Consider the following 14,895-nt stretch of genomic DNA (forward strand, 5'->3'; position numbering starts at 1 on the left):
CCATATACGCCAGTTGTAAATGTACGTTATTTTACATTCGTGGGCCTGCTTTCTTCCTGCAACAATATGGTGCTTCTGTGGTGCATGGAAGCGGAATCTATGGAACATAGCAACAGCACAGGCTGAGAGCCAACAGTAATGTTTTCGTTGATCGCTCAAACGGTAACAACTTGTGAACTGGTGGATTGATGGGCGGAATGGCTAATTTTGTAGCTTTGACTATACGACCTTTAAGAATAATGACGACTTTCGGCGGTCTCGCATGATTCGTCATATCGGGATTCGACTGTATATCTCTTTTAATAATGAAACATATTTGGACTATATTTCTCCAACGGGGTGCCAAAATAAGTCAGCAATTTTTCCGTCTGCATACAGCTAATTAAAGCCTACAAAGCACCCAAGTGTATTTGCATACACTTGAAGTGTGCCGCATCACAGAATTAAAAATTACAATATGGGGTTTTACTTGCGAAAACCACTTTCTGATTATGAGGCACGCCGTAGTGGAGGACTCCGGAAATTTCAACCCCCTGGGGTTCTTTAACATGCACGTAAATCTAAGTACACGGGTGTTTTCGCATTTCGCCCCCAACGAAATGTGGCCGCCGTGGCCACCCCATCACAGAATGCTTGCATGGTTGACATCATAAAAAAACTGCCCCGGACAAATTAGGGTGAAGATTATGACAGTGCACCAGCCACATTCACATATATGTTCTCAAAGAGTTGCGTCAACCAGCTCACTCATTACATGACCTGACACATGACAGCATTTGTCTACAGGGTGTCTACCAAGTTCACATTTCCAAGTTCCCTGAGTTTTCCAGGTTTTCCCTGATAGCCTTTGCGAAATTCCATGAATGAGCCTGAACTCTGTTTTATGTCAAGACATGCTGACACCATGTTGCCCGATGCTGTAGTATGCATGTTGAAACAAAAAAATGACTTAATCCAGTTTGAAGAGTAAGGAGTAAAATCTATTTTATTTAAAAAGAAAACAGAAGGAAGGTGTTAGTAAAATGCACAGCGAAAGAAATGATAAAATACATTGCAAATTGGGTCGAACATATTCAAATACGAATTGTAAGGAGATGCATACATAAGTAAATATTTTTGAATATGAGCTATTTCTATCAACTGATAGCAAGCTCATCGGTATGAAGCCTGAACTTTGTCACAACTAAGATTCTCTCTCAGCAGCTGGGAAGTCAACCTCAACTGCCCTGACATACTCTCAGCCCGTACACAACATCTCAGTGTTGGGTTTCACTGCTTTAAAGAGCTTATTTTGGTTTGGATAAGGGACACCTGCATCTCGGCATCAGTCAACGCTTTGTTTTTTGAGCTCAAGCTCCTTCAAAGAGGCGGCGGCACGCTTCCTTTCCTGTTAATTCCTCAGTACGTCGGTCCTTCCTGTTCTCATCCTCCTTCTGCCATGTGTTCACTCCCTGGATCATTTGAAGTATCCTCTTCGTCAGTTGTACAGTCAACGTCCCATTTTTCGGACTCCCTAGGGGCCGCAAGAACATCCGAAAAATCGGGCAGTCCGAAAAAAAGGAATGCATCTCTTATCTGCCCTTAAGGGCTAAAATTGCAACAGACACGTCCGAAAAAGCTCTTAAGGCCTGCCAGTACACTTATTAGGCATATCGGTGCTCATACTGTGGCAGGAGACGGGGGTGAACGTGTGTACACATACTGTGTCCTGTGACAATTGCCCCTTCCCACACTTGTTATGCTTCACCGCGTAACATTGCTGTACCGAGGCGAAGCTAATTTTCGGACACTGTCATTACGCAACGCGCTGTAAGCTATTCGCGAGGATTACAAAGGCGGAGTCGGTGCCATTGCTGACAGCGGCGAATTCTTTCAATGAAAAGACACCGCACCGCACGGCAATAAGCTTAATAGCGAACATAGAAGCAGCTAGACCTAACGTTGCCGCGGTGGTGGCTACGGCCGCCAGCAGATCTGCATGGTTCGAGGCGGCGAGATAAAACGGCGGTAGTGGTGGCTTTGATTATTGCCATTTCAGGCCTGCAGTCAGGGCAATATACACTGACTATATGGAGTACGTGGTGGCACCGCAAAGCCGTGCGAATTATCGGGCATGTCCGATAAATTGGGCGTCTGGAAAATCGGTCGTTAACTACTCTGGCAATACGTCGTGCCGACGACACGGCGTCAATGACGATTCGTTGCAATTCCTGTTACTGGAGTCAGCATTAACACAACTTTCGTTCCCTTTCAATGAAGTTACAGCTAATTTTCCCTGATAGAAGCACAAATTCCCTGAGTTCTCCCTGAGTATTTCCAGACTATTCAAATTCCCTGAGAATTCCCGGTTTTCCCCGTTTTCCAGGTTAGTAGACACCCTGGTCTAGGAGTGTGAGGACATGCATAGCAATGTATACAAGGTGTAAGAGGCGCATGAAAAAGGTGACTGTGGTGGGTAGTGAAGGCAAAAAGCAATTTGAATTTGTTTGTTTTCACTGTGCCCCTCATCAAGTGGAGTGTTTCACCAGAAAGCAGTGGACCGAGACACAACTTCATACACAACTTCAACGAAAGATGAATTGGCGCACTTGCATGCGCACTGCAATGCCTGCCCCTGTGCATCACTTTTCAAGGAGATAAAGATTCTGAGGAGAAGCCAGGACCAGACTGGGCACGGACTTATGGAGGCATATCACATAAAAAAGAAAGGCCAAGACTGTGTTAGTGATACTTCCATAAGGTTGTTTCAATCGGAGATAGATTGTTGTTTTTATTTTTTTATAATTGGTTGCCCCACTAGGCTGACGAATGTTCTTGTTTGCTGCATTCTGTGCATGTTCTAATTGTCTATATACTGCCACGGGTTATCGTGAATAAACCAGTTGAAAGTTACCGCCCGTGTCGTTTCTGTGTTCTCTTCCACTGTCCCCGTTTTTATTTGTGGTCAATATGATATGCAACTTCAGCAGAGCATGTTGACCAAAGAAAATAATAGGAAGCTGCTGATGCAGCACTATCATCAAGTGGGTTGCAGGAAGCTGGACAATTGGTACGTGCCATGCAATGCTAATGCGAATGAAATGGGTTAAGAAGAGAGAAGAAAGCACTAGTTGTGCAGTGTACCAGACCCGTAGCAATAGTCCAGTGACAAGATGAATCCATTTCATAAAGTGCTTTCGTTGAGGAAGCTGGATCTGAAGAGGCTATAATGCCACGAAGAAACACAGCCAGCAGCAAGTCCATATTTGTTGTGCTTAAACACAAATGGCACACTTAACTGGTATTTTGACGGGAATTGCAGGCTGCCTCCTACCTACCCCATGATTAAGAAGCTATTCATGATGATTCGAGCAATGTTTTTGATGCTGCTGATTTATGGAATGTAGGCAGGTTGGTGCGCCTACCCATCCCGTAATGTACACGTGGTGTTGTCTTGAACTGCTCTTCCTAGCTGCGGCCACACAACCGATATGTGAAGGGCAAGAATTGTGCGTAATGGGAGAGGCTAATTCTGAGCACTTAGGTGTTTCACCAATGTGCACTTGTTATGGCCCCCGAAATGGTGGTTGTAGTGTGTCTATGGGCTGCCACATTGACTGCCAATTGAAAGTTTTGATAAACACACAGGTCTCTGTGTCACACAGCTGGCATCACATATTTATTTGGCATCGCTGGCCAGAGTTGACTGAATACGTAGGTGATGACAATACCAGTGGTGTAGTGCCATTATCACAGGCCCGATACAAAAGGTGCACTGCAAAAGGCACGATGCAAAAGGGGGGGGGGATGGGTTGGATGGTCATAATAACTTCATGTGTGCTGATTGATGAAGAAGTAGCTGTTAACAATAGTGTTTAGTTTACTGGTAAGGCCTTCTTACCAGTAGCACATGTGAAACTAATGGTGCCAGGGGCCAGAAAAAAAGCAAAAAACAAACCCAGAGGATGCGTTAGACATGAAGGATGTGCTAGATAAGGTCTTTCTGGTCATTCCTAGGCATTCATGGTGACAATGGACTGCTTGTGAGTGGAAAAAGCAATTCTCAAGTTGCAATTAAGCAAGACTTGCAAAAGTGAGCACAAGAGAGAGCAATAACCTCACACCTTGCAGTAAAGTTTGGATAGATCAGGTCAGTTAGGCGTTGCTCTCTGTTGTGTCTAGCTTTCCCGGCAATAAAATTCTCATAACAGCTGTAAGTTATTCAGTTACAAGACTACCACTTCATTGAGTGCCAAGTTGGTAATCAAGACAACCCCAGCCAACGGCAAAGCCAAGCAATAGAAACTCGATCACTCTGCTTTAGCCCTTTGAATGTTAGCACCATACAAGTACGGAAGCCAAAACAAGTCCTAAACAATCACAAAGGTATGTGTACCCTGCCTAGCACTGCTCGGGAGGTGCTGCAACTTCCCGTGACTTCCAATAAATTTCTTAATGACCCTTAGCTTCCACAAAAACTCATTTTTTACTTCACTCTATGGTGGCTGCCATCATGATGGCTTAGGAGCATTTCTGCTTCACCTAGTTTACTGCCATACACCCACGTGCCCAACTGTTGTGCACCAGACATAGCTTGGGATGCTTTGGATGTTTGTGCTATGCTGCAATCTATACAGCCTTTACAAAAATTTTATCTGTCGTTTTAAATGCTCAAGCTGTAGCCCTTGATCATGACACAGTGTAGCTATCAGTGAACCTTCAGTAAGGAAAAAAGTGAAATATTTTGACTATACAGTGAGGTATGTACGACGAAGTGAGGTGAGTGGGGAGGTACCACTTGTCTTATATGAGTTCTTTGCAACAGCTGTTCCAGCTGTGTGTCATTTTTCTGTATGTTTACATATGTTACCTTTGACACAATTGTGTACAAATGTAACAAAAGGCCTCACAAATGAACCACTTCAGACGATATGTAAGAACAGGTGTTCCATTAATGTCGTAACCCCTATAGAGAGACACGTTCTGCAAAAGACAGCATTATGTGCAAACACAGAGGTGGCTGAAAAGGCCAGAAATCTGAATGCTTTGATTATTAGATCTGAATCATACATACTGAAAGAAATAAAAGCAGTCATTCATTTAACTATTCTCCTATAGTTCAGTTCTCCTATGTAAACACTCAAGTCACTGGGGAGCTGTAAATGATTACGATGCTTTCGACTGTACGGGTTGCAATTGGGGTCGGGCATGTAAAAAGGGGTAGCTGGCGCATGCTGTTGTCCGACTCATCCACACTAAGGACGTTGTTGAAAGGAGCAACACGCTCTCATAGAGAATGAGGAGTATTGGGTTTAATTACAATATTTACATGAAGAGTAGAGAACGCTACATTTCATCAGTCTAGCATTACTGAAAATTAAGCACTGAGGAGCCGAAAACGGCTGCTTATAATCCTCTCTGTCCTCCCTATATCCTCAGGGAAACTGCCGTCCAACATTCGTCCAGTCGGAGTGTCCAGAGTCATCAAAGGACCCACCTTTGAGGGTGAGGGTTCACACACTCACTCTTGAAATTTTGTTTCGCTGAACACATCGAAAGGAGTGGGGCCTCAGAGACAGGGGTTGTGATGCTTGACTCAAGCTGGCATGTTTTGGTTCCTGAGCTGACTCCGCAGTTAACTGCCACGTCTGTCAAATGACCATGATGATTATCGGAGTCCATGGGGGAATGCCGTAAACACCCTTTTCCTGGAGTTTCCTTGCTCCAATTCGTCCGTGAAGGCGACAGCAAGCCAGCTAACAACACTCGGTCCGCCAAACTGGTCTTGCCTTGCAGTGTCGGTAGTCTGTCCGAGGGAGACACACTGTTGGCTTCACGAAGCGATTCCTCGCAGTGGGCTAGGAGAGGCTAGAAAGTCACTACCCTCGCTGGCCAATCGTAACGGGGTGCGTGATTTTCTCCAGCAGACAGTGTGCGACTATGACTATACAGTATGCGAGATGACAAGTTATATTTACAATGTTTGCTTGGCCATTCTACACTCTATCATCGTCCGTTTGATTCACAACAAATGGGAAATGGCAAAGAGACTGAGTTGGAGAGATTTGTCGCTCAGGTGGCAACAATGCCTGGTGGAGATGGACTGTAAGTAAGAAGTGTTTTGTACCAAATAGAAACAGTGGCTATGGCTCAGGTAAAGACAATATTAAGCATCCCTAAAGACAGAAGCATGCATGAGAGATCGCCATAGCGGGTGAAGATTGCATCCCACGAATCAGCTTGTGTTATGATGACACAGACATTGATGTGCGCACTACAGCTGCTCAAGCCAACACAACTTAAAGAGCCATACTATGCAATCCAAAGATGCTACTATGAACTACACATCAAGTAGACAGCCAAAAGTCTGTGAGGACTGTAGCTTGAAAAATGAATCTGGAAAAAGGCGCAAAAGATAAAAGAGGAACAAGCAGCAGCAACAGGTGACTCACGAGTTGCCAGAGTTCAAACTGATATGTCAGTAGAAAGTTATCAGAAGCATATCAACAGTGCCAACACAGAATGTGTGTGTGCAAAATGAAACTTGACAGCAGACAACCCCAAGAACCCTCCATGAAAGGCTGCTACACTGACAACATTATTCATGTGCAGCTTACGTTTCAATGCTGATTTTGGAGGCTGTGATTCACAAACTTCACTTATTATTCCAAGTCATAATCTTTTCGTTCTGAATCCATGTACACTTCACTATGCCTGACTAGCATTAAAGTCACCAATTTTCAACAAGGAAACCCAAGCATGATTTCCTGTGCTTTTCTTCCCTTTGAAGAGGCTTAATGTCTAGACAGGTTGGCCATGCACAAACCACTGTTGACAAAAAACAAGCAGCTGCAATCAAATTCTTTACTTTCTTGGTGTGATGTCCAGCCCTCTGGCTCCAAGTGTTGTAAACATGCATGGGTGCTCGTGTGCAGCATGCCAACGCTAGCCAATGCCAGTGTGTTAGTCTAGCAACAATGTCTGCATGTATCAAATTGTGCCATGCCTACTACCAGAGATATAACAGCTAGGGTTGTGTGCATACTGAACAGAATATCAAATCAGGTAAAGCAAAAGAACCCATATATCAAACCGCATACCAGTAAATTTAACCCTTTCAGGGTCATTTTTCTCACCACATGTGACTGCCCAGGGTCGATTTTTTTATGGCAGATTCTAGTTCTTCTGAGGGACCTATTTTCAAAAAAATTACCATAATTTTTCTAGGGTGACCGTAAATTGAGAAAAAAATATTTTGCATTGGTATATATGTACTGTTTATTCATGAGTAACAACTATAAAAAAAAAGGAAATAAACTTATAAGAATTAAAAATTTGATGCATTGTTATACACATAGTTCAAGGCTTAGAAAATGTGAACACAAGAATATTTCGCAACTCTCAAATGTTCCTGCTCCCACACTAATATTTACATCCATAGCGTAATCAAACTACGTAGGTGAGTGCACTCAAGAAAACTGTGTGGTTGTGTGCCCGTCAAAAAACCAAAACCTGTGACAAACATCCGTCAATCTTCATCTTAACGCCAACCAGAGGCAATTAGTTTTCACGCATCTCCGAAAAACAAAAAAAGAAAAGGAAATGCATGCACAGCGGCATCCTTCCTATTGTAATGAAGAAAGAAAGAGAATGACATCCCGATCATCATCAAGAGCGGAGGGCACGAGATCGGCGCTCGAACACCACCATCTTGTTCTCCCTGCGTACTGTTCGGAGCTACCGCCCGTTTGTTCGACTCGTCCAATAAACCTCCTTACATTTGGTGGATCGTGCTGGGTACGCACATCACCGGCACCCTGGAACTCCAATCCCACACGCTGCACTCGACCATGCAAGCTGACGCAGTCCAACCGCCGCCACCTCACCCGGCTGCCGTTTGCCTCGGCCCAGTTCGCCAGCGAGACCCCCCGGTATTTTCGGGTTGGAAGACCAGGACGTCAAGGACTGGCTGTCGTCCTACGAAAAAGTTAGTGGACCCAACAGGTGGGATGACGCTGCTAAGTTGAGTACCACGAACTTTTACCTGGCTGGCGTGGTGAAGCTGTGGTACACGAACCACGAATCGGAATTTGAGAACTGGTCCACTTTTAAAGAGGCAATATCTGCCATTTTCGGTCGCCCTGCCGCGTGGAAGTTACGCACCGAGCAACGGCTGCGCACACGGGCACAGGAACCGAATGAAACCTTTACCGCCTATATTGAGGACATAATCGATCTCTGCAGGCGCGCCGATGCCTCCATGAGCGAAAGTGCCAAAATACAGCATATTATGAAGGGCGTCGACGACGATGTCTTTCAAATGCTTCTTGCGAAGTCTCCTGGCACTGTGTCTGAAGTGGTAACCCTGTGCCACAGCTATGACGAATTGAGAAGGCAGCGGGCTCTCACCCGACATTCGTCTCAGACGTACAATCAACCACTCGCTGCAATGGACATCATGCCTGACCAGTCATACCTTCTCGCACAAATGAAAGAATTTGTGCGTGAGGAGGTGGCCCGTCAGTTGTCTCTTCCGCCGTTTGCGCAGCGTCAGGAGCTCCCATAGCAGCAGCAATTGCAGTGACCAATCCCGTTGGCTCCCATGCTTCAACACGTCATTCAAGAGCAGATTTATGAGGCCATGCTGGTGCCCATTCAGCAGCAACCTGTCGCCGCGCCTCTTAGTTATGCTGAGGTAGTAAAGCGGCAGCAGCTTCAACAGCCCTCACCGCCCCATGGTGTGTTGTATGCTGCAGCACCGGTTCAGCCGTCCGTGGCATGGGCTGCTCCCATCACTGCCAATCTCTGGTGAACGCGCAACAACCGACCGATCTGTTTTGCATGGGGTGGCCCTGGTCATATCACCCGATTCTGCCGCCATCGCGCGCCAGGATACTCAGACGCCTGTTCACCGAACTACATGGATCGTCCCCGCTCTCGTTATGAAAGTTCGGGTCCCCAAACAAGCACGTCTTCACGTGACTATCCGCCACCCACGTCTCGTCGCTCACCTTCACCCCGTTGCCGCTCCTTGTCACCCATGCGTCGTTGACCAGCCCCTGAAAATGAGGGAAACTAGCCCCCGCAGTTCGTGAGGCAAGAACTGAGCTGTCGAAATGCTCAAGTCCACAAATCTTGCCGTCGAATATTGTCGAAGTTTTTATTGCGAAAGCAATACTGCTCGAGATTTCCGCTCTTGGCCGTCGTCCGGAGAATCTACCATTGACCTTTAGCGTGACCTATGTATGACGTCATACCAGCTGTGGAAAAGCGGCCCCCCCAACTCGGCTCGTCGCGATCGTCCCAGTGAATCCTCCACGCGCCGCTGCCGTGGGGGAGGTGCTCGCCCTACGTGACGTCATGCCAGCTGTGGAAAAGCGGCCCCCCCACTCGGCTCGTCGCAGTCGTCCCAGCGAATCCTCCACGGTATGTCGGATGATGTGTATAAGGTGAAGCTGCGACGATGTGCTGCAGCTAAGAAGCGGCGGCGTGCGGAAGAAACGGATGAAGAGCGGGAACAACGTTTAGCTAAACGGCGTGCATATGATGCAGCCAGGCGAATGCGTTCAACATCTCTTGATCTGGGTGCATCTACAAGTATCATGCATGCTCTCAATGCTGACGCGACTTTGGCGACACCTGATCGTTCGACAGCAAGCCTTATAGATGCTTTAAATGGCGACGAGACTGCATCTACACGTTCGGTGAGCAGTATGGAACTCTACAACCTGAACAGAAGACAACGACGTGCTGAAGAAACGCCTGAACAGAGAGAGCAACACCTCGCCAGGGAAAGAGAGCGAGATGCTGCTAGGAAAGCGAAGCATAACGAGTCGAGGAGAAAGCGCCAAGCGGAAGAATCACCCGAAGCGAAAGCTCAATGATTGAAGAAGCAACGAGAGAAATCTCTAGCCAAGGCTGGTGTGGTTCAACCGGAGGGGGACATTGCACTTCAACGATGTGAAGAGCATGCGAGAAGAGTCAAGGAGTGTGAGCCCGCAACTCGTGAATTTCACAGACGCTTTACAAACAATCCCTTTGGCTGTGTGTGTTCTGTGTGTGAACGGTTGTGGCACAAGGACAAACTTACACCGGTAAGCGAACTTATGTTCCCTACTTTGAGGAGGGCTTACCCAGAGTGGGATGAGCAAACGTTAGCGAGTGAAGTGGTGTGTAACACGTGTAAAGCCAGTCTCAGAGAAGAAAAGATTCCACTGTACAGTGTGTCTAATGGGTAGAAATATCCGCCTATGCCAGAGGGTTTGCCGCGGTTGAATCCTGTAGCCGAACGATTGCTGTCTCCCCGCATACCCAATTGTACAGATCCGCAGGCTCATGAATTGGAAAAATGGTCAGTATGGCATACTTGCTTTCGCAATCCATTAGGCTTAACCAAGCTAAGCCTCTGCCAATTTTGTGGAAGGCACCCGTGCATATGCTCTTGTCGATACCGGTGCTGCCGTTTCCGTTATAGACGCCACACTTTGCCGCAAGCTTCGGAAGGTGACCACGGCTCTTGAGATGATGCCTTTACGTACAGCGAATAGAGACCCTGTTCGGCCTATAGCTGCCTGCACTGCTCGACTGATTATCGCTAAAGAGCACTACATTGTTGACTTTATAGTCCTTTCATCCTGCTCGCACGACATCATACTTGGCTGGGACTTTCTCTCGTATAATCACGCCGTTATTGATTGTGCCAGATCTGAACTTGAGCTTTTCCCGTTGTGTGACCAGTCCTACAACCCTGATCATCGAGCCGCACACAATATAGTCGTAACAGAAGACACAGAAATTCCGCCGACAGCAGCTGTTTTGCTCCCCGTGTTCTGCAACAGCATATGTGATGAAGCTGCATTCTTTGAACCATCACGCCTCCTTCTAAGTCGGAAGCCACTTCATTTGCCTTATTCGACCCTCTCTATTTCGAATGGAACAAGCGCTCTCTGCCTCACAAATCGTCTTCCGTATCCCAACAAACTGCTGAAAGGTGAATCCCTTGGATGCGTACAACCCATTGATATCGGCCAAATTTTTTCCATGCAGCAAAATTTAGCTCGACGCGACCTCAACGTCGTCAGTGCTCTTAATCCTTCTGATGTACCAGCTGCCGACCTATTCGATTCGTCGATCGCAGACGGACTGTCACAATTTGAATGCTCTGCTCTTCTCCAGCTGCTCTACCAGTTTCGCGACTCTTTCGATGTTGCCCAATGTGCCCTTGGCCAAACTTCTACCATTGTTGTTGTACCATAGTGGGTCCGGTAGCGGCATGGCGAACGGCTGTCTGAACTTAGCTTGCTTCATCTTGCAGATCTCTGCTTGCGTAGGCCACCACTATCCGGAGGACTATGCTCTTTCCGTTTGTCGACTGCGCGGCATTCCGGCACGTCTGAACTTGGATTCCACCTTCAACGGCACGTGTGATTTCGTATCACATGAGAACCTGATTATCGACAACGACGATCTTCATCGGTGCTGGTCAAATTGGGGATGGCCGATTACTGCTGGAATGCTCACGTGGTCACAGGATGATATAAAGCCAGACTCGCGGCTTCTGCTCTTCAGTGGTTCCGGTAGCGGCATGGCGAACGGCTGTTTGAACTTTGCTTGCTTCATCTTGCAGGTAAGCAATAGACACCGTGTACATTGCTTCAGAAGTGACGATCGTTGTTTGCTGCTGCTGCCGGACCCAGAGTGCCTTTTGTGTACCTTTTTTTGTTTGTTACATTCCTTGAGAATCTTGCTAATTATGTCAGGTCATGTAGAATCAAACTCTGGCCCAGATACAAAAACTGAACGTATGCTCACGGAACTGCTAGAGGGGCAAACCCGAATAAGCAAAGACTTAGTAAGTCTGACCGCTAAAATTGATGCATTTGAAGATAGGATCTCGAAGATAGAAGCGTGGGCGTCGGCCACCGCTAATGTCGACCACCGTGTGCATACTTTAGAAGAAACAGTCGACGACCTTAGGAAAGCCATCAAACTACTGGACAGAAAAAAATGTCGATTTAGGAAACCGATCACGTCGGAACAACTTAATTATCTATGGCCTGCCTGAGCCGTTGACTAAATCCCCTGAGCAACTACTTACCACTGTGCTGAAGCTTTTTTCCACGAAATTAAAAATGGAATGCACCTGTGTTGAGCGCTGGCACAGGCTCGGTGCACAAAAAAAAAGGGGAAGGTAAGACCTATCATACTTAAGTTGCTTGATTTCAGAGTGAAGACTTCTAAGGAATGCTTTTAAATTAAAAGGGTCAGATACCCATATCAGTGAGGATTTTTCTTTCTGTGTGTGCCAGATTCGCAAAGCTTTGTGGGATATTTCAGTTGAGCTTAGGAAGAAGGCGAACAAGGTTCGACTGAGCTTTGACACCCTGATAGTAGACGGCGTCCGCTACTCGTGGAATGACAATAGAAAGTCGCTTATCAACACTTCCAGAAACATACCCACTAGCAGCACAGAGTGACTTCATGATAGATGCAACCTAACCCTTTTGAACATAAATGCACTGACGATGCACTGACGATAAAACAGGTGTTGCTTTGATGGAGGAGTTTCCGAATGCTGCCTTGTTGTGCGAAGAGATCTCCAATGGCGCAATCATTGTTGTGACAGATGGCAGCGCTGGGCCAAGGAGGCGATGAGATTGGGAATGACTCGTCTTTGACACCAACCTTGATGTTCACGCAAAGTGCACTGCCGTCAATCGAGTCACTAACTGATTTCATGCATGCTAAATTATTGCCGCTAGGGTTTTCACAGCAGCTGGACGCAATGCACACTGCAGTTGCGAACTTAAAGCTCCCACGAAAGCAAGTGCACATTTCTGAATATTTCAGTGTGTTTAACGCTTCGATACACTGCTTAGACGTATAAATAAACATTTTATTTTTCAGTCTACTTTATGCAATGCCTATTGTGTAGTGCAAGTGACAAATTTGGTTTCGGAGCTACAAAGGTGTGTTCAGCAGCTTTTCTTTACGGCAGTCCACATATAGCGATGATCTGTTATAACGATTGGATTTTCTATTGTTCTTCAGATCATTATAAGTGGACTGCACTGTACTAAGTAAATTAAGAAGCATAGTGTAACACGCGCAAAAGCAAACACGAACACATCTCACTCAATGACTGCAGAAATTTGCTGTCAAAACGCTGGAGTGAGGAAGCGCTGCTGCAGCAGTGAGCGAATTGACCTTTACGCTGTGTCTCGCATTAACACCGAAAGCACGGCGGCTGTTGCAGATGGCTCTCAAGATGCGGTGGCCTAGGTGCATGCATGCGGCCGCCTGGGCTGCCCTGAGTAGAACGCAGCCCCCTGCCCACCATCTCTACCCTCTTCCCACAGCCTTGCGCACGATGGAAGACAGCGCACTTCCTCCCCACTTCCCTCTTTCACGTGTGCGAGATTAAGCCGCAATCGCCGGCTCACCATCGCACGCTTTCACTTGCACATACAGCGTACGGGGTGTGGCGATGATTTTATCACCCTTGTACTTTCTACGGGACCTCATGCCGATGGCAGAAATGCACCTGAAGTGTCCATATTGCTACGGAACAGTATCCCAATGACGAAGAGGCGAGCAGTGAGAAGACAATGACGACGATTAGAGGCTAGCGTGGGCTGTTGCCTCTTGGCCAAGTGCGGCGTATTCGCTTGTAAATATACTTGTATATAGCTTTTCATCTGTGTCTTCCTACAATATAATTGCTATTGCAATAAAAAGAAAAACATGCTCTTACCTTGTGTCCTTCTGGTGCAGTTGCCGCTCTTTTTCTTCCAAGCTGTTCTTGGCATCAATTAACTGTTGCGAGTGCTGTTGAGCCAAAGAAAAAGATAAACTCATTAGGCACCACCTTGTTACATGAACAGCAGTCAAGACTCTGCACAGCGACCTGCATCTAGCAACTTTGCTGTTGCTTTGTATTCCCTGAACATCTGCAATACTACTGCACTTGGTATCATTGTTTGTAGGGTATTCCAGTTGCCAACAGGCAGAAGAACTAGTGCAGGCTTCTCCAATTGCAACATGCACACATAATGACAATTTCTCTCTTTCCACACAAAGTAGGCAGGAAAAGGTTAGAAGTGTTTTCTTGAATGATGCAGAAGAAAAATTTGAGTGGTATGTATTCTTCATTTATTTCTGCATGTTACAATGTGCAAGGCCACAACATGAGCCAGAGGTCATATGTAGTGATGTGTCCAGACCCTCTGCATGCTGACAGCTCACAACAAATATGTTTAAAAAATGTAGGCTCATTCCATAGTACAACCAATGGTCTTTTGTGCTTCTTTAATTGCAGACTGGTCTGCTTCAGAATACTACTGCACTGTACTATTGCAAGTGTGCACAGACTCTCAGTATGCACGAGAAACCTGCATGTAGAAGTAGCAACATGCCACAGATGAAAGCGCAAAAAGTTGAATCTGTGATGCCCTAGCTTAAAATCTGGTTGCAAACACCAAAGAGCAAAACAGCCTATTTCTTGCAGTGAAACAAGAAGGGAAAATAATGAGGGGAATGACCGCACCAGAGAGACATTCTTTCCTGTCCACCCCTTCATTACTCTCGCATCTTTTTTTTCACCATAACAAATTATGAACCAACTAGCCCAGCAACAAGTAGCCTATTTCTATAGTGCAGGTGTTGACGAGCTCACTCAGAGGCACACAGAATATTTGACAAGGGTGTTGGGGGTGAAGCAGCAACTTACCAGTTATGAACAAAATAACCATTTTGCTCAGGCACTTGCAAAGCACCATATGTACAAAGCTGCACCTCAATCCATGAGTATAAAAGCAGGGCCGAGTGGGAAATCAGACTTAAACACAAAACTACTTTACTACCACTTCCTGGTATACAGTAGACTCCCTTTAAGACGAACTCAACGGGACCATGAAA

General features: G+C 46.2%; 1 protein-coding gene across 2 annotated transcripts in view; it reads right to left on the reverse strand.

Moving 5' to 3' along the window:
* Atg16 (Autophagy-related 16) overlaps positions 1–14,895 on the reverse strand; it is a 313,574-nt gene that overhangs the window by 224,371 nt on the left and 74,308 nt on the right. For both annotated transcript variants that reach the window (XM_050186603.3, XM_050186604.3), the window contains exon 4: positions 13,733–13,806. In XM_050186603.3, coding sequence (XP_050042560.1) covers positions 13,733–13,806 — 74 coding nt within the window. The remainder of the gene's footprint in view (positions 1–13,732; positions 13,807–14,895) is intronic.

The sequence above is a fragment of the Dermacentor andersoni genome, chromosome 2, assembly GCF_023375885.2.
Source record: "Dermacentor andersoni chromosome 2, qqDerAnde1_hic_scaffold, whole genome shotgun sequence".
NCBI classification, from domain to species: Eukaryota; Metazoa; Arthropoda; class Arachnida; order Ixodida; family Ixodidae; genus Dermacentor; species Dermacentor andersoni.